Genomic DNA, 20,478 nt, shown 5'->3' with positions numbered 1-20,478 from the left:
GCCTTCCTGTGGTTCTGGATGATTTCCGTTCCATCTTTTAGTTGTATTTTTGAAGTGGTTGTGTAAGGCAGCAATCTCTGGTGTTTACCTATGCCGCCATCTTGGTTCCTCCCCAGTTTTTTTATTTTTAATGTAAGCTGAAATCTATTAAAGTTTTTAATATATTTTTTGTAAAGTTAACACACAGTCAACTATTTTAAACTTTGAAGTTTTTAAATAGTAAAAACTAAATTTTCCTCTTAACCCATTCACTCAAGTCTCCTTTCCTAGAAGACAACCAGTGTTAACAGTTTGATGGGTATTCAGAATTTCTCCTGTATATGTAAGCATATACCCTTTCTCTACTTTTAAAAACTGTTTTGCGTCAGTGGAGATGTGCTTTATTTATTGTTGAAAACCTTACTATTTTTCCATTGTTCCATTTCAGCACATAGACATTTACCTTACTTTCTCTTTTTATCTACCACACGTTTCCATTGAATGGATATGTAATGGAAGCTTCTTACATACTTGAATTTCACATTATCATTTGTTGTAAAGCATAATTATCAAGGGAAGTGTGTACTGGCATAGGGCTCCTTATGGAATCATGTTAGGCTAACTTTAATGGTAACGTTTTCAGACTCTTGATCAAAGGAGGGCTGTGGTTCCAGTAAGCATACCTGAAACCTTTTATTAAGATGAGGAGATTTTGCCCTATCCAGTTTGACACAGTGCATAGAGTGTAGGCCTGTGGACCGAAGGGTCCCGGGTTCAATTCCTGTCAAGGGCATGTACCATAGGAGCAGGCTTACCCCCTGCTTTCGCCCCCGCCCCCCGGGGCTGCAGAGCAGGTTCAGGAGGCAACCAATAAATGTGTTTCTTACACATAGATACTTCTCTTTGTCTTTCTCACTCTCTTCCACTCTGTCTAAATATCAGTGGAAAAATATCCTTGGATGAGGGTTAAAAAAAAAAGATGAGATTTTGACTTGAGTTTAATGTGACTGAGTGGGTTCATGACTAATTAACTGGTCACAAATGATAGCTATTGAATAATTTTGTATAAGAGGCCAGTTTTATGAGTTTTGTGCTCTTTAGCAGCTGTAGATAAAGTTTGGCATCATGTTTAGAAAACTTATGCGTAAGAGAGTACGCTGAAAATTCCGTCTACCTTTGTTCCTTAGTCATTTACTTCTCTCCCCTGAAGGAACTAATGCTACTAATTTGTAGTGAGTTCTTCAAGAATTTTTTTTATGCACAGATGAGCACCCACACATGCCCCCAACCCACACACTTATGCATTCCAACATCCTATACATTCTATTTATTTTGCTTTATGAAATATTTATTGGTAGTGTTTCCATATCAGTACAATATAGTAAGCATAACATCCTCATTTTTTTTATGGTTGCATATTACTCCATTCTATGGATATACCATAGTTTTTTGTGGGGAGGGGTGTGTGTTTAAACCAGTGCCCTTTAGCCAAGATATTAGGTTACTTTCATTAAGCTACTTCAAATAATTCCATTGCCAAAATCCTGACATCACAGAGGTGTGTGCCATTACACTCCTCTACTAATTAAGAAACTCATTAGAAATTAGCCACAGTTACCCCAGCTATACTTATATGGTTACTTGTAGGATATTTCTCGTAAGTGATCATTGCCTATGACTGAGCATTTTCAGTGATGGACATTCACTACATTTCAAGATAGCCCTTTGTATTTTTGGATAATTTGGTTCTTGGTGTTTCCTTATATGGAGTAAAAATGTTTTTCAAGCTGCTACCCATTGATGTTTTTTCTCTTGATGATATTTAAAAAGTCTAACTCTTTTACAAGGTAATTTTCTTAATATTTTTTCATCATTCTTTCAGCTCTTTTTTTTTTCTTTATTGATTAAGGTATTCCAAATGTGTTCTTATTCTCAGCTCTCCTTTTAGGATAGGGCTTGGAATCCATTTAATCTCTTGGTCATTCTAGTTTATCACAGTGTATCCCAAATTATCTACGCTCTTAGAAATGTTCTGTTCAGTATGGCATTTCAAAGTATGGTTCCAGTGCTGAGCAAATCTCTGTTTTGGTGGTTCTGTTTCTGCAGGTAGAAAAGTTCTCTAAACACTCCATTTCCCAAAAATGCCATTTGAATGTGCTTTTAGTGGGAATTTCAAGGAATTGTTCTTTGCAGGTATCTTTTATAGATTATCTTAATTCCTAGGTTCCAGTCTAATTATTGGTTGGTTAACTGCGTATCATAAAAAAAAAACATCTACACTAATAAAAGAGAAACATGGTAATTAGCGTACGACCACTACCCTTTTCATTGGCTAATCAGTGAGTATATGCAAATTAACTGTCATCCAAGATGGCGGCCGGCAGCCAGGCAGCTGGAAGGGAACATGAGGCTTGCTTGCTGCAGTGACTGCGGACTCCAACGTTCTCCGCCTCACTTGCCGACCTCTCAGTTGCAACTCTAAGCAACTATGTACTATGTTGAAAATAAGAAGCTAAACAAAACCCCAGAAAATGGCTGTCAGTCAGCCCCGGGCCGCAACATTGTATCCAGGTTTTCAGCAGCGAGGCCTCAGAGCTACAGCTGGCCCAGAATAAAAAAAAAAAAGAAAACAAGGATGGGTTGGGAGCTTTTAGTGATCTGCCAGCCGGAAAACAGCCCTCAGCCACTCAGCCAGCCTGGCCAGGCACCCCAGTGGGGACCCCCACCCTGATCCAGGACACCCTTCAGGGCAAACCAGCCGGCCCCCACCCGTGCACCAGGCCTCTATTCTATATAGTAAAAGGGTAATATGCCTCCCGGCACCAGGATCAGTGGAGCAGCGAGGCTCCCTGCACCGGGATCAGCGTGACAGGGGGCAGCGCCCAAACCCCCTGATCGCCCTGCGGCTCTGTGTGTGACAGGGGGCGGGGCCACAACCTCCCTATCTGCCCTGCTCTGTTCGTGACAGGGGAAGGCACCCCAACCCCCTGATCAGCCCTGCTCTGTGCCTGATAGGGGGGAGCTCCCCAATCCCCTGATTGCCCTGCGGCTGTGTTTGACAGGGTGCGGGGCCCCAACCCCACGGGCCCTGCTCTGTGTGTGACAGAGTAGAGCCATAACCTCTCCATCGGCCCTGCCCCGAGTGTGACAGTGGCAGCACCCCAACCCCCTGATCAGCCCTGCTCTGTGGGTGATAGAGGGTGGCGCCCCGACCCCCCTCCATGGGCCTTGCTCTGTGTGTGACAGGGTAGAGCCATAACCTCCCCATTGGCCCTGCCCTGAGTGTGACGGTGCAGATCCCCAATCCCCTGATCCGCCCTGCTCTGTGTGTGACGGGGGCGGTGCCCCAACTCCCCTTTTGGCCCTGCTCTGTGAGTGTCAGGGGGGAGCTCCTCAACCCTCTGATCTGCCCTGCTCTGTGCCTGATAGGGGGGAGCTCCCCAATCCCCTGATTGCCCTGCGGCTCTGTGTTTGACAGGGTGCAGCGCACCAACCCCCTGATCGGCCCTGCTCTGTGAGTGACAGGGTGTGGCGCCCCAACCCCCCCCCCCCCCCCCCCCCCACGGGCCCTGCTCTGTGTGTGACAGGGTAGAGCCATAACCTCTCCATCGGCTCTGCCCCGAGTGTGACAGTGGCGGCGCCCCAACCCCCTGATCAGCCCTGCTCTGTGTCTGATAGGGGGGAGCTCCCCAATCTCCTGATTGCCCTGCGGCTCTGTGTTTGACAGGGTGCAGCGCACCAACCCCCTGATCCGCCCTGCTCTGTGTGTGTCAGGGGGCGGTGCCCCAACTCCCCTATCGGCCCTACTCTGTGTGTGATAGTGGGGAGCTCCCCAACCCCCTAATTGAACCTGCTCTGTGTGTGACAGGCGGCAGCGCCCCAACCCCTGATGGGTCCTGCTCTGTGAGTGACAGGGGGCAGCACCCCAACCCCTGATGGGCCCTGCTCTGTGAGTGACAGGGGGCAGTGCCCTGACCCCCTGATTGGCCCTGCTCTGTGACTGACAGGGGGCAGCGCCCCAACCCCCTGATCGGCCCTGCTCTGTGCATGACAGGGGGTGGCTCCGAAACCTCCCCATCAACCCTGCCTTGAGTGTGACAGGGGGCGGTGCCCCAACCCCCCAATCGGCCCTACCCTGAGCATGGCTGAGGGTGGCATCGCAACCTCCCGATCCGCCCTGCTCAGTGCATGTCAGGGGGCGGCGCCCCAACTCCCCAATCGGCCCTGCTCTGAGCCCGACCAGGGGCTGCACCTAGGGATTGGGCCTGCCCTCTGCCACCCTGGAGCAGGCCTAAGCCAGCAGGTCGTTATCTCCCAAGGGGTCCCAGACTGCGAGAGGGCACAGGCTGGCCTGGGGGACCCCCCTCCCCCTGCCCCCCGAGTGCACAAATTTTTGTGCACCGGGCCTCTAGTAATGTAATAAAAAGGACCATCTTACTATTCAATATATGCGTATCACTGAATTAAACTTTTTTTGATTATAAAATTACCAGGTTCCAAGACCAAAGATTAAATTAATAAAAGGAGAAGGTGGACAAAATCTGCTGGAAACCATGGCTTTTGATCGTCTGAGCCAATCAGGTAATAGTGATGTTTAACTGGTTTATTTTGAAAAGAAAAAGGAAAATTCTCTGTTAAAATGCATCTTATGATAATATCATCTGTCTTTTTGGGAGAGAATTTGTTATAATCTTGTTTCTCTTTGTCATACTGGATTAGGGTAAGACAGTGGTTGGCAAACCGCGGCTCACAAGCCACATGTGGCTCTTTGGCCCCTTGAGTGTGGCTCTTCCACAAAATACCACGTGCGGGTGCGCACGTTCAGTGCGATTGAAACTTCGCGGCCCATGCGCAGAAGTCGGTTTTCGGCCTGGGCGAGTCTATTTTGAAGAAGTGGCATTAGAAGAAGTGGGGGGTGTCGATCTGGCGGGCGATAGGAGACGCGGTGCAGGCGGGCCGCAGGATACGCAGCGCGGGGGAGGTACATTGTTTTGAGGTACGTTCGCTGAGGTCGACCCCTTCCAACTCTCCCATCCACACTCGTCTATCTGAAATAAGTATACAAGACAAGTGTGGATGGGAGAGTTGGAAGGGGTCGACCTCAGCGAACATACCTCAATCAGATTGAGGACGTTTTTAGCAAAGGCCAGCTGAGGGGTACCCTAATTAAGTTAATAACAATGTACCTACCTATATAGTTTAAGTTTAAAAAATTTGGCTCTCAAAAGAAATTTCAATCGTTGTACTGTTGATATTTGGCTCTGTTGACTAATGAGTTTGCTGACCACTGGGGTAAGAGATAAAGAATTAGAAGAAATGGTATATTTACCCTTGCCAATGTGGCTCAGTTGTTTTGAGTGTCATCCCATACACTGAAAGGTTTCTGGTTTGATTCCTGGTCAGGGCACATATGTAGGTTGGGGGTTTGATCCCATCAGGACACATACGCAAAGCAACTGATCAATGTTTCTATGTTACAGTGATGTTTCTCTCTCTCTCCTTTCCCCTTTCTCTAAAATCAACACATCCTTTGGTGAGGATTAAATAAATAATTTTTAAAAAAGTGTTATATTCTGAAATAGGAACAACTATTTGATACTGTTTTTTACCAGATGGAGAAACTTCTTAACCCCTCCTCATTCTAGCTGCTAGAGCCTCCATCTGAATATTTTATAAAATAGTTTTTATACTAAGAATAATTACTGATTTGCCAGCCATTTATCAGTTGCTTGCAAGACTGCTATGGGGGCTAAAGATGAAGAAGATACAGATCTATCTCTTAAGGAACTGATTACATAGTAAGGATGATAGAGGATTATATTCACTTTCTATTAGGCTCTTGGAATTTGTAGGTTTATTCCCAGTTTTGACTATTTGTGATAGATCCTAAATGTTCATTATATGTTACCTGGTTTTGCTAAGGCAAAATCATTAAGTTATTCATGTAGCCAGTGACTCAAGCAGTGAATTGAAGACTTTCTTTAGGAAGCAGCTTTGATATAAATTGCATGAACTTTGTAAAGAGGAAGATGTAGTATTAAATAAAAGTTTCTGTAAGCTTTGGTCTGTAGTTAGGCTATTGGTCTAAAGCTTATAATGCTGTTCTAGCTGACAACCTACTTTTTTTTTGGTGGGAGGTAGACTTTTAGTTCTTAAAGAAGTGACTTTCCACCTTTTTTATGTCTCCCTTCTACCTTTGCAGGGCTGTCGTAGGTACCTTTGCAGGGTGTCACAGTTTTACTGTCTTTGATCTGGACATTTCTGAGCTTGTCTCTGCACACTTTTGGAGAAATAATAGTTTGGTGATAACCAAACCTGACTGATGAGCAGAATTAACTCCAAGGAGTATTTTTTGTTGTTGTTTTTAAACAGTTTAATTGAGATAAAATTAACAAACTATATAATTTACCCATTTTAAGTATACATTTTAGTTATTTTTTCGTATGTTTATAGAGTTGTGCAAACTTTACCACAATTTAAGAACATTTTCATCATCTCATAAAGAAACCTTATACTCATAGCAGTCATGCCCCATTTCCCCCCTAGTCCTAGGTAACCAACCATGAATTTTTTGTCTCTTTATGGACATTTCTATATGGAAATTTCATATAAATTTAATCATATAATATGTGGTCTTTTGTGTCAGACTTTTTAAACTTAAAATAGTATTTCAACGTTCATCCATGTTGTAGCATGTATTGGAACTTTATCCAAGGGGTGTTTTTGAAATAGATTACTCACCCCAAACCTGTGGAATCAGAATCTCTGAGAGTGGGGCCTGGAAATAAATAAAAAGCCTTTTAAAGGAGAATTCTGACCAGCCAATATTAGAAATCAGTGTATTAGACCAGAGAATTTGAGCTTGGCCCTGCTCTCCTATGGCCACTTTTAAATCCTACACTTTTCCATTTGAAATGTAAATATTTTTGGTATTTTTCACACACATTCTTGTCTTTCTTTCCTTTTACTCTAACATGTAGACACAGATACTATTAATTCTGGAATCTATATTCGTTTTTTTGTATAAGCACCCTTTTTGTTATCTACATGTGGTTGTTGGGTTGGATGGTTATGTCTCAGATAATTGTTATTTCCTCTTGGTGAATAAAACTATTAAGAGATATGAGTACAAACAGTCTGTATACTTTAGATGATGGAAATAATTTGTTTTTCAGGGCACATGCTGCTAAACTTAAGTCGTGACAAGCAAGATTTTTTAAAAGAAGTTGTAGAATCCTTTGCCAATAAAAGTGGTCAATCTGCATTGTATGATGCTCTGTTTTCTGGTCAGTCACCTAAGGATAGCTCTTTCCTTGGTAGTGATGATATTGGAAACATTGATGTGCAAGCACCGAAAATTGACGATTTGGCTAGATATGATGTTGGTAAGTTGTATCTTTTAAAGAAAACATTTTGAATCTTAATTTTTTTATATTAGGAGAAAAAGAAGCAGAAAGAAAAATAAATTGTCCATAATCTTATTACCCAGAGCAGCAGTCGATAACCGGTAGTGCGCGGACCACTGGTGGTCCGTGAGGTCCAAAAGGCTGCTGGCCGCTGGTTTAAGAAAGCCTTTGGAGCAGTAGTCGCCAAATGGTGGTCTGCGGGGTCCGAAAGGTTGGCGACCACTGACCCAGAGATAATGAGTTAAGATTTTCCTGTATTCCTTTCAGGTGTTTTTTTTTCGGGGAGGAGTGGTGGTGGAGGTGTAAGAGGTTGGTAGTGGGTTGTGGTGGCATATGTCTTTCTCCTAAATAGTTGTTTATACTTCTACATATGATTTGTCTTTCAGCAATTCTCTCCCATCATATCTACCTTTGTAAATATGATGTTTAATGGCAATATTATCCGTTTCATGAATTAATCATAATTTGCTTGCTGCTTTTTATTGTTGGGTATTCAAGTCATTTCCAGTTTTTTCACTATTAAAAATAAACTGTGACCCTGGCTAGCGTCGTTCAGTTGGTTGGAGTATTGTCCCGTACCCTAAAATGTTGCGGGTTTGATTGTGTCAAGGCACATACCCAGGTTGCCGGTTTGGTCCCCTGTTATGGGCACAAGCAGGAGGCAGTCGACTGATATTTCTCTCTCTCTCTTCTTCTCTCCGTCTTTACCTTCTCCCTCCCTCCCTTCCTCTTTCTAAAATCAATTTAAAAAATCAATAATACTATGATGAAAAATAATATAAATGTCTCCATTTCAAATTTTTCAATAGATTCATAAAAATAATTACAGGGACAAAGTTGATGAACATGTTTAAATCTCTTACAAATTGCCAGAAAGGCTGTACCTCTCTATGCATCCAGAAGCTCATAACTTTTTCAGTACTGAATGTCTTCTATGAGAAAAATTCTCTTCACTGTCCTAATGGATTAATGTTGGGGTAGCCCATTGTTTTTAATGACTCTTTACTGAAAGGCAAATCCATTGTTTCAAGATTTCTTAGTGGATAGCTATTTATTTGGCCCTTGTCAGATTTTGTTTTATTGAGTTCTAGTGAGTCTTTTTTTTCTTTTTTCATCAGATGGACTTGAAAAGAACTGTCTCTATTAACTTTTTAAAATTCCTAGACATAAGTGTGAATACCTTTAATAAGAACATTAACGCCCAGCCTGGCTGGCGTTGTTCAGTGGTTGAGTGTTGACCTGTGAACCAGGAGGTCATGGTTTGATTCCTGGTCAGGGCACATGCCCCGGTTGCAGGCTAAATCCCCAGTAGGGGGTGTGCAGGAGGCAGCTGATCAGTGATTCTCATTATTGATGTTTCTATCTCTCTCCCCACTCCCTTCCTCTGAAATCAATAAAAATATGTTAAAACACATTGCGTACCGCATAGAAATCTCTAAGACATATGCCAGGGACTGCACGTTTTTGGGCAAACTGCACGTTATTTAAATCATCATAATGCACTTTAGGTGTTGTTTTTCAATAATGATAACATTTTTATTTACAAAAACAATTAAACAATTAAAGTTCCTAGTACTTTTTTAACGTATGGTACTGCGTAAAACATTTTCCTCTATGAAGAGGGACCAAACAAAATTTACATAAGTATCTAGATTCGCTCCTTTTTCCATGGGCGTGAAAAACGAGAACACTCGTGAGCGGTCCTTAACAGATGGCTCGAGAAACACGAGAAAACTCCTGAGCGGTACGAAATGTGTTAAAAGAAAAAAAGAAAAAGCCCTGGCTGGTTTGGCTCAGTGGATAGAGTGTTGGCCTGTGGGCCAAAGGGTCCCGGGTTGGATTCCAGTCAAAGGCACGTACCTTGGTTGCAGGGCTCCTCCCTGGCCCGGCCCTGGTCAGGGCTCGTGCAGGAGGCAACCAATCGGTGTGTTTCTCTCACATTGATGTTTCTCTCTGCCTTTCCCCCTTTCTCTCACTCTCCCTAAAAATCAATGGGAAAATATCCTTGGATAAGGGTTAACAAAAACAAAAACAAAAAGAACATAAGACTTTGCTTGTCATAGACTTTTCCCCAGCTCTGATATAGAAAATTAAGATATATTTAATGTGAGTCAGTTGTTGGCAAAACTGATGACATATAAGAAGTTTTCAAAGCCAGTTTCCCCCCCTCTCCCTCCTTTATTTCAGGTGCCATCCGAGCACATAATGGTAGCCTTCAGCACCTTACCTGGCTTGGTTTACAGTGGAATTTGTTGCCTACCTTACCTGCAATTCGAAAATGGCTGAAACAGCTTTTTCATCATTTGCCTCAGGAAACCTCAAGACTTGAAACAAATGCACCTGAGTCAATATGTATTTTAGATCTTGAAGTAAGCAAAGATTTTAGCAAATTAAATATTTTGAGCTTTAAAATTTTTTTTTCTAACTTAAATTGTTTTTCTTTAAATAAAACAGGTATTTCTACTTGGGGTAATATATAACAGCCAGTTACAATTAAAGGAAAAATGTAGTTCTCACTACAACTTCTATCAGCCACTATGCTTGCCATTTCCTGTGTGTAAACAACTTTATACAGAGAGACAAAAATCTTGGTGGGATGCAGTTTGTAATCTAATTCACAGAAAAGCAATGTAAGTAGTAAAACAAAAACATTCCTTTAACTTACTGCATGGGTTTATTATTTAAAGACCCATTTAATTTAAAAACTTATTCCCTAGGTATTTAATTTAATGTAGTGTGATGATTAACAAACACGTGTTGAAATGCATGTTTATAAATCAACTTTATTAAATAAAAATATTTTTTTAGCCCTGGAACCTCAGCAAAGTTGCGACTTCTGGTTCAGCGCGATATAAATGCTCTAAGGGGCCAGGAAAAACATGGCCTTCAACCTGCTCTCCTTATACATTGGGCCACATACCTTCAGAAAACGGTGAGTTTATTAAAGTATAAGTATTTTTAAAAACATATTTTTTTTTAAGTCAAACTTTTCGTTGAAAGTTTGACTTAAAAAAACAGATATGTTAGGAGAAATTTATTTTTTTAATCTTGCTACATAGTTGTTAATATAGTTAATATATAAGCACTTTGATCAGTGGTCTGACATAATAAATGTTACATAAGTATTATCTGTTGTTATGACTACTTAATAATTAAGTTATAATTTGTCCAGCTGGAAATTTTTTTACGTTCAGTAGCACATGGCTTTGTAGGAAAGGGCATTTATAGATCTTTGTAAATAGTTTTGGTCTGTTCTGTGACAAGATGTTTAGCCCTTTGACTAAACTGTCACACAGAGTAGCAGATTTTGGCTATCCAAAAGTGGCAATTTTATTTTTCTATTTTTTATTTTTTAAAATATATTTTATTGATATTTTACAGAGAGGATGGGAGAGGGAAAGAGAGTTAGAAACACTGATGAGAGAGAAAAATCAATCAGCTGCCTCCTGAATACCTCCTACTGGGGATGTGCCCGCAACCAAGGTACATGCCCTTGACCAGAATCAAACCTGGGACCTTTCAGTCCGTAGGCTGACGCTTTATCCACTGAGCCAAAGTGATTAGGGCAAAAGTGGCAATTTTAAAAAATGGATTGGGCTGCCTCATTAGGCTAGTGTCATTGGAAATGTTTAATAGTTGAGTCTAGCCATCCAGTTGAGTCTAGTCATGCAGTTGTGGCTAGTCAAGCAGTTGTGGCTTAATGGTTGAGTGTCAACCTATGAACCAAGAGGTCACGGTTGTATTCCCAGTAAAGGCAAATGCCTGGCTTGCGTGCTTGATCTCCCAGTTGGGAGGCCTGAAGGAGGCAGCTGATCAATGATTCTCTCTCATCATTGATATTTCTATCTCTACCTTTCCCTTCCTCTCTGAAATCAATTAAAAAATATATATTAAAAGAAAAAAAGGGAAGTGTTTAACAATTAAGTCTAAAATGACCACTGGTATTAGGTAGGTAGTTATTCTCCTATTAGAGAATTGAGGATATGACTAGAGATTCTGTTTTGCTTTGATTTGAAATTTAACCAGTTTCTCAGTCATTTATAAATGCATTTTTAGGTCTGATCATTTGTGTTCCTTAGGTTGTGTGCTCCTAACTTTCTATTTTATTTTAGGGCAGCGATCTTAATTCTTTTTATGATCAGCGGGAATACATAGGCAGAAGTGTTCATTATTGGAAGAAGGTTTTGCCATTATTGAAGATGATCAAAAAGAAGATTAGTATTCCTGAACCTACTGACCCTCTGTTTAAACACTTTCATAGTGCAGACATCCAGGTAATGGAGGGTCCCTTGGTTAATTAACAGGGGATGTGGATTTCCAGTATGTAAACAAATAAATGGAGGCATAAACTGCTTAAATTAATTGCCTGACTATTTAATGGTAGTCTTGCTTTCTAAATGCACTAGTTGTTACAAATAAAATATGGCACAAAAGAGTACTGAGTTATTAATCTCACTAGAACATACAAAATCTTTGGGAAATCATTTGGGTTTGATATTCTGGGTTGAGGCAGTGTGACTAAAAATTACTAAATGTCTCTAGGCATCTGAAATTGGTGAATATGAAGAAGAAGCACACATAACATTTGCTATATTGGATGCAGTTAATGGAAATATAGAAGATGCTATGACTGCTTTTGAATCTATAAAAAATGTTGTTTCTTACTGGAATCTTGCATTGGTAAGTAGAAGTACATGAATTAAATTTTTTGTTTTAAAAACCTAATTGGTACTTGCTTTGGCAGCACATACATTAAAATTGGAATGATACAGAGAAGATTAGCACGGCCCACTGCAAAGGTGACATGCACATTTGTGAAGCGTCCCATATTTAAAAAAACAACAGATAGTAAAACCCAGTTGTTTCATAAAAGCATTCTTTGTATAGATTTTTCACAGAAAAGCAGAAGACATTGAAAATGATGCCCATTCTCCTGAAGAACAAGAAGAATGCAAAAATTATCTGAGAAAAACCCGGGACTACCTAATGAAGATTTTAGATGACAGTGATTCAAATCTTTCAGTAGTCAAGAAAGTAAGTTGCAGGTTTTTTTGTTCTTTCTTATTATTGACAATTGGTTGATAAGTATTTTTGCTTTGGTGTTATAATTTGGTCGTTTCAAAAATGCTCAGTAATAACTCATAATGCACAGAAGGAGGGTATGTGTTTAAATATTTGAATAGCATTGCTTTGTCAGGTTTGGTGTTTCCTTTTTTAAAATTGAGAGTCTAGGTTTATACTGTTACAAAAAGACTTGTTGGGGAATTAGAAAAGGTTTCTAAGACGAGACTTTTTTTTTTAAAGAATGTATTGCTATCTAAGACTAATTCTTAAGGATTGGACAATTAAAAAATTTTTGCTGAAATGAAAAGTGGAAAGCTGACAACTTCAGAGCATTTCTTCTCATCTTAATCTTTTTTCCAACTTTCAGCAGTTTGAGATTGTCATGATGGTGTTAATGTCAGTTATATTCAACTTCACAAATATTTCATTGATTAATCTGTGTTGCTGTTCTCAGATTAGGATTTATGTTGTCTGGTGCATTCTCGTATCTATATTTTTCTTCCCATTCAAAATCAATTAGTAAACATATTTTGCTCTCATTCAAAAATTTCCCAGCCCTGGCTGGTTTGGCTCAGTGGATAGAGCATCGGTCTCTGGACTGAAGGGTCTTGGGTTCGATTGCTGATCAAGGGCACATACCTGGGTTACAGGCTCAATCCCCAGTAGGAGGTGTGCAGGAGGCAGCCGATCAATGATTTTCATCATTGATTTTTTTAAATTAAATCTTTATTGTTCAGATTATTACAGTTGTTCCTCTTTTTTTTTCCCCCATAGCTCCCCTCCATCTGGTTCCCACTGCACCCTCTGCCATTTCTCCCTCCCCACTCAGCCCCCCCACCCCCGTCCTCACCCATAGGTGTACATTTTTATCCATTCTCTTCCTGCATCCCCCACACCCCTTTCCCCTCAAGAATTGTCAGTCCACTCCCTTTCTATGCCCCTGATTCTATTATATTCACCAGTTTATTCTATTCATCAAATTTTTTTATTCACTTGATTTTTAGATTCACTTGTTGATAGATATGTATTTGTGGTTCATAATTTTTATCTTTACCTTTTTCTTCTTCTTCCTCTTCTTAAAGAATACCTTTCAGCATTTCATATAATCCTGGTTTGGTAGTGATGAACTCCTTTAGCTTTTTCTTATCTGTGAAGCTCTTTATCTGACCTTCAATTCTGAATGATAGCTTTGCTGGGTAGAATAATCTTGGTTGTAGGTTCTTGCTATTCATCACTTTGAATATTTCTTGCCACTCCCTTCTGGCCTGCATAGTTTCTATTGAGAAATTAGCTGACAATTGTATAGGTACTCCTATGTAGGTAACTAACTGTTTTTCTCTTACTGCTTTTAAGATTCTCTGTCTTTTGCCCTTGGCATTTTAATTATGATGTGTCTTGGTGTGGTCCTCTTTGGATTCCTTTTGTTTGGGGTTCTCTGCGCTTCCTGGACTTGTAAGTCTATTTCTTTCACCAGGTAGGGGAAGTTTTCTGTCATTTCTTCAAATAGGTTTTCAATATCTTGCTCTCTCTCTTCTTCTGGCACCCCTATAATTCGGATGTTGGTATGCTTGAAGTTGTCCCTGAGACTCCTTACACTACCTTGACATTTTTGGATTCTTTTTTCTTTTTGCTTTTCTGGTTGGGTGTTTTTTGCTTCTTCGTATTTCAAATCTTTGACTTGATTCTTGCAATCCTCTAGTCTGGTGTTGGACTTCTCTATATTTTTATTTCAGTCAATGTATGCTTAATTTCTAGTTGGTCCCTTTTCATATCCTCGAGGGTCTCATTAGATTTATCGAGGGTCTCACTAAATTTATTGGCGGTTTCTAGAAAATTTTTGAAAAACCTTATATCTGTGGTTTTGAACTCTATATCCAATAGTTTGCTTTCCTTCATTTCTGTCATTTGTGACCTGTTTCTTTGTCTCCGCATTCTGGCTGCTTCCCTGTGTTGATAGAGTGGCTTTGTTTGCTAGGTGTCCTATAGGGCCCAGTGGCTCAGCCTCCCCAGTTACCTGAGGTGGAAACTCTTGGTGCACCCCTTTGTGGGCTGTGTGCACAGTCTTGTTGTAGTTAAGCCTTGATTGTTGTTGGTATCACTGGGAGGAATTGACCTCCAGGCCAATTGGCTGTGACAATCAGCTGCGTCTACAGTGTGAGAACTTCTGTGCTGGAGACACCCTTCTGGGGCAAGACTTGCTTCAGTGGGGCTTTGGTGCTCACTGAGTCTTCCCCCTGAGTGTGTTCCTTATGGATCTGAGGAGTTGTAATCTGAATGGTCCCACTCTGACCACTGGGTACACTGGCTCTTGGATCTCTAAGGAGGTGCTAATTTAGCCTGTGCCTGAGGCTACCCAGCAGGAGCTATGGAGAGATCTTCAGATTCCTCTTCCTTGTTTGAGATTTGGAGGTGCCCACATGAGGCCCAGCTGTGAAGCATTGCAAGCTGCTATGGGGCCTTGGGCCTTCTTTTGGATGTTCTTTGTTTCTCTGACCCAGCTTCAGTTTGTTAGGTAATTTTAGATTGCAAATGGACAGGCCATTCATATGCAAAAGCCTCTGCTCACAGCTTGGGTGGGGCAGGGTCTCAGGGAATCAACAGGGCGGAGCAAACAGCTATGGGTGATCCTCAGCCCTGCCCTAAGAGGCCCCGCTTCTCAGTGTCCCGTGGTAATCACTACCAGCACCTCTGAGAGAAAGCTGCCCTCGAGTTCCGCCCTATGCCAGACAGTCCAGTTTCTCCCCTTATGAGTCTGGGTCCCCAGAGACTCGCCCGGAACTGGAGTTCAGAGCAGTCGGGAGCTTGTATCTCCCTCCTGATTGAAAAAGACAACCGTGTCCTCAGTTGCCAGCCCTTTCCTCGCGAGCCTCCGCACCTGTGCACTTAACTTCCGCACTTCCTCTGAGCCTCAGTGTGCTTTTCTTTTTCCTTCTAGTTGTAGAATTTCCACTCAGCCAGCCTTCCTGTGGTCCTGGATGATGTCTGTTTTGTCTTTTAGTTGTAGTTTTGAAGTGGTTGTGCAAGGCAGCAATTTCAAGTGTTTACCTCTGCCACCATCTTGGTTTCTCCCATCATTGATGTTTTTGTCTCTCTCTCCCTCTTCCTTCCTCTCTGAAATTAATAAAAGATATTTTTAAAAAATTTCCCAACTTAACATTCTGCCATTATTATGACTAACAGAAAGAGTAGAAACAGCATGGTCAGGACGGCTCAGTGGTTGAACATCAACCTATGAAGAAGGAAGTCATGGTTCAATTCCCGGTCAGGGCACATGACCAGGTTGCAGCCTCAATCCCCAATAGGGATGTGCAGGAGGCAGCCAATCAGTGATTCTCTTTCATCATTGATGCTTCTGTCTCTCCCTCTCCCTCTCTGAAAACAATAAAAATCTTAAAAAAAAAAAAAAAGTAGAACCAACATAGATTTTAGAGTCAGATTTTAGGTTACATAGCAGTTTCATGTCTGTTATCAAAGTATAAAGTGCTTGCTATACAAAAGTGAGAAAAGTAAGTAAATTAGTAAAATAAAATACTGCATTTATTTAAGAATTTTTACTTTGATATTTTTGCAAACTAAAACATTTGATTTACGTCTTTTATTTTTAGTTGCCTGTGCCCCTGGAGTCTGTAGAAGATATGCTTAATTCAGTCAAGCAGCAACTCGATGACTATAGTGAAGGAGGTCCTCTTTATAAAAATGGTTCTTTGCGTAATACAGATTCAGAAATGAAATATTCCACACCATCTCCTACCAAATATTCTTTGTCACCAAGTAAAAGTTACAAGGTAAGTGGGAAAGAAGTGAATTATTCCATTGTGGAATATGTTTCTGTTCTAAATACTATTTTATTGTTATTTTTTTTAGTATTCTCCCAAAGCACCACCTCAGTGGGCAGAAGATCAAAATTCTTTACTGAAAATGATATGCCAAGAAGTAGAGGCCATTAAGGTAAATCACTTAATTTGTCTATCCTGTGCTGTCTTTATTCCAAGGTTCCTTCTTTATTCCCTCACTTCTTTCTGAAGGTGTTCAAAATGTGCCTTTGCTTGTTACTATAGAATCATACTGTGTTTTATATATCTCCATATTAACACCATATTTTTGAAATTATCTATGTCTGCATCCTCCACCAGATGTGAATTTTTCAAAGGTACATACTCTTTTATTCAATACATAGCATTGTTTCTGGCATAGAGGAGGTCACCAAGTGATTTAATTGAACTAGGGAAAATACCTTGGTCTATGAATTCATTTCTCAGTCTTAACTGTAGTGTGTGTGTCAAATTTATAGCTGGGGCCCTAGCTGGTTTGGCTCAGTAGATAGAGCATCAGCCTGTGGACTTAAGGTCCCAGGTTCGATTCCCGGGCTGCATGCTCCATCCCCAGTAGAGGGCATGCAGGAGGCATTCGATCAGTGATTCCCTCTCATCATTGATGTTTCTATCTCTCTCTCCCTCTCCCTTCCTCTATGACATCAAAAAACATATTTAAAAAAAATTTATAGCTGGGAATTGATAAGTGCTCTGAACTTCAGAAAGTCTCTTTTATCTTTTTAATATTTTCATAGCAATTCGACTTAATTATTTAAGGAAATAGTTATATGTATATGATCTTGTTTGAACTCTATGAAAGTGACCTTAACTATCACAGTAGTGTGTGAGCATTAAAAATGCTGTTGGAAGGGGAAGAAACTATTGAATTTGCACAAATATTTTTTGTCAATTTTGTATAATTGTGTCCTATTATATCACATACACTCTTCACTTATAATATATTGGTAGTGACCAGTACATTTTTGTTGTTGATGCCACCAGTTTCTTATTTATGGATGTACAGCATCTAGACTAGTCACAGTAGATGGATGAACGGGGGAATTTATTTAGCTGGAAAATTCGAGAGATTTTTGACCCCAGTTGAAAGGGCTTTTGGGAAATTTGTGTTTGAAAATACCTCTAGAAGAAGGTAATAGACATGCTGACTCTGTCTCTGACTTCACTCATTATAACTGATCAGATACCTGGGCCCACACAATGAAACTTGATATTTTTTTCTAACGTGAACCTGTTGTATGCTACCATGATGGTTGTTTTGCTTTTTTAACATGTTAAATGCCATGTCAGTCACTGGAGACTGACACTGTATTTTCCTTCCGGACCAGTCAGTCACTGGTGCTGCCAGCATATCGGTGAAATTGGATATCGTGGGCTAAACGGAAAGGAAGACAAAACAGGCTTGGTGCTGAACGTGTTAAACACAGTAGTTTCTTGTTAAATTCCTGTTTTGTAAGGGACATTTTATAGGTTCTAGGGGTTGGGGAAGATGTTGTCCTTTAGTTGTCTGTAAAATGGCAAGAGGTCTGATAGCCACATGGATACCATTAGAAGGCCATACATCTGCCTTTTTGTCTAGGCAGCAGAGTGGTGTTATGAAAATATTTTTGGAGTAAGATCTGTTTTCAATTCTAGCTGTGTTATTTCCTATATCTTTCTTTCTCATTTTAAGATGTAAGTTACTAATATTATCTAACTGTATAAGGATTCAATACTTAGGTAAAGTGTTTATAATATATTATCCTATATAATAAAAGGCTAATATGCAAATCGACTGAATGGTGGAACAATCAGTCGCTATGATGTGCACTGACCACCAGGGGGCAGACGCTCAATGCAGGAGCTATTCCCCCCCCCCCCCGTAGTCAGTGAGCTCCCACAGGGGGAGCACTTCCTAGCCAGAAGCTGGGCTCATGGCTGTTGATCACAGTGGTGGCAGTGGGAGCCTCTCCTGCCTCCTCTGTGGTAGCGCTAAGGATGCCCGACTGACGGCTTAGCTGTCAAGTCAGACATTTCCCAAGGGCTCCCGGACTGGAACAGGGCACAGGCCAGGCTAATGGACACACGCGCCCGCGCGCCCGCCCCCCCCCCCCCCCCCCCCGCAGTGAACGAATTTCGTGCACCGGGCCTCTAGTTACATACATAATATAGGGTGGGGCAAAAGTAGATTTACAGTTGTGAGTATGCAAAACAGTTGATTCTTGTATTATTATTTATTAATGTATTATTTTCCATGCACACAACTGTAAATGTATTTTTGCCTCACCCTGTGTATTCTGAGTAAATATTAGTTTTTCCTTTTCTAGTGGAGCATTTGAGCATCACCTTGAAGGATAAGTAGTGTTTTGTTACATCAAATGTGTATAATTGGAAAGCTGGTATTGGGAGGTAATTTAGAATGTTGAAGTAGTCCACATGAATCGAAGGGTAAAGCAGTATGGAAAGAAGATATGCTGGTAGGATATTTGGGATAATACTGCTGAGGACATGAATCTCAGAGATAGAAACTTAATTTGTAGCTACTTGGCTAGAGCTGAACTTTAGAAAGATTAATTTAGGCAAGTGTAGAATGGAAATGGAGATGAGGCCATTTAGGAGGTTAGTTGTTTAGGCTAGAGCTAACTCTAATCTAGAGTGAGTGAATTAGGTAATGGTACTAAGGAATGAAAGAATGGGAGCAAATGAATTGTTAACACTTTAAGGTTCATGTTCTTAATTGTCAGAATTAAGAATCTGGTAATCAGCTCTTATTGCAGTGGTTCTCAACCTTCCTAATGCCATGACCCTTTAATGTAGTTCCTCATGTTGTGGTGACCCCCAACCATAAAATTATTTTCGTTACTACTTCATAACTGTAATTTTGCTACTGTTATACATCGTAATGTAAATATCTGATATCCAGGATGTATTTTCATTGTTACAAGTTGAACATAATTAAAGCATAGTGATTAATCACAAAAACAATATGTAATTATATAGGTGTTTTCCGATGGTCTTTGGCGACCCCTGTGAAAGGGTCATTCGACCCCCAAAGGGGTCGCAACCCACAGGTTGAGAACCGCTGTCTTATTGGACTGTAGAGTCTCTTAAAGGGCATCATTAACTATTTAAAATATTTGTTTGCTCTGCCACTGTTTCTGGCATTATAGAATTGCTTAAAATTTTGTTTTTTTCTTTTTCCAACAGAAAGAAATGCAGGAATTGAAACTAAATAGCAGTAACTTGGGGTCCCCTCATCGTTGGCCTACAGAATGTTATGGACCAGATTCAGTGCCTGATGGATATCAGGGATCACAGACTTTTCATGGGGCTCCATTAACAGGTGAGTTGGTATCTGGATATGTTAGTAAATCACTGTGTCTTCTCCTTTATTTTTATTTATTTATTTATTTTTTAAAATATATTTTATTGATTTTTTACAGAGAGGAAGGGAGAGAGAGAGTCAGAAACATCGATGAGAGAGAAACATCGATCAGCCGCCTCCTGCACATCTCCCACTGGGGATGTGCCCGCAACCCAGGTACATGCCCTTGACCGGAATCGAACCTGGGACCTTTCAGTCCGCAGGCCGACGCTCTTTCCACTGAGCCAAACCGGTTTTGGCTGTGTCTTCTCCTTTAAATAGATCACTTGTGAAACCACCTTATGTACATATATTTGTTTACATATATGTGTATGTGTCTGCTTATATGTTACTTAAGCTGTCTTTGGTTTTACTGAGATATTTAAAACTCCAATCAGAAACAAAAGAAGCTTTATCTGATACTGTGTATATAAAGGCTTAAAGAATATTCCTTTAATGCCCATGTCAGAAGAGCTGAGATTGAGGTAGAGGTATTCCTTATAATTGAAAAATGTTAATTGATATCATTATGCATTAAGATATGCCTAATTAAAAACTCAGGAATTATTTTGATGAGATAACCAGAGGTATGACATTAATAGGAAATCTTGTTTTAAAATACCATGGTCATACATAAAAGGAAGGAGTTTGAGGTTAGACCATATTAGATTTTGAAGTTGTGTTGTGTCACTTACCGACCTCTCAGAGCCAGTTTGTCTATTTAAAGCATGGAGACTCACATGGTAATTGTGAGCATTTGTGTAAGTATGGGTATGTATTAGGTGCTTACTTACAGTAAACACTAATGAACAAAAGGGTATTAATAGTATCTTCTGTGGGTTGACTCTGTGCAGGA

General features: G+C 40.5%; 1 protein-coding gene and 1 non-coding gene across 3 annotated transcripts in view; both read left to right on the top strand.

The window, feature by feature from the left end:
* The window catches only part of LOC139003698 (E3 SUMO-protein ligase RanBP2), an 88,828-nt gene that overhangs the window by 28,668 nt on the left and 39,682 nt on the right, over positions 1-20,478 (top strand). For both annotated transcript variants that reach the window (XM_070405856.1, XM_070405857.1), the window contains exons 8-18: positions 4,473-4,560; positions 7,155-7,364; positions 9,573-9,754; positions 9,840-10,015; positions 10,194-10,317; positions 11,498-11,659; positions 11,928-12,065; positions 12,273-12,419; positions 16,055-16,234; positions 16,314-16,397; positions 19,466-19,601. In XM_070405856.1, coding sequence (XP_070261957.1) covers positions 4,473-4,560; positions 7,155-7,364; positions 9,573-9,754; positions 9,840-10,015; positions 10,194-10,317; positions 11,498-11,659; positions 11,928-12,065; positions 12,273-12,419; positions 16,055-16,234; positions 16,314-16,397; positions 19,466-19,601 — 1,627 coding nt within the window. The remainder of the gene's footprint in view (positions 1-4,472; positions 4,561-7,154; positions 7,365-9,572; positions 9,755-9,839; positions 10,016-10,193; positions 10,318-11,497; positions 11,660-11,927; positions 12,066-12,272; positions 12,420-16,054; positions 16,235-16,313; positions 16,398-19,465; positions 19,602-20,478) is intronic.
* Positions 12,114-12,219, top strand: LOC139004580 (U6 spliceosomal RNA). Its single transcript, XR_011470453.1, has one exon. It is a non-coding gene; the product is annotated as a U6 spliceosomal RNA (small nuclear RNA).

The sequence above is a fragment of the Myotis yumanensis genome, unplaced genomic scaffold, assembly GCF_028538775.1.
Source record: "Myotis yumanensis isolate MYYU_CA2020_CCGP unplaced genomic scaffold, mMyoYum1.0.hap1 SCAF_2, whole genome shotgun sequence".
Lineage (NCBI taxonomy): Eukaryota > Metazoa > Chordata > Mammalia > Chiroptera > Vespertilionidae > Myotis > Myotis yumanensis.
Note: the sequence above shows the minus strand (reverse complement) of the source record. Positions and strands in the feature narration are given on the sequence as shown.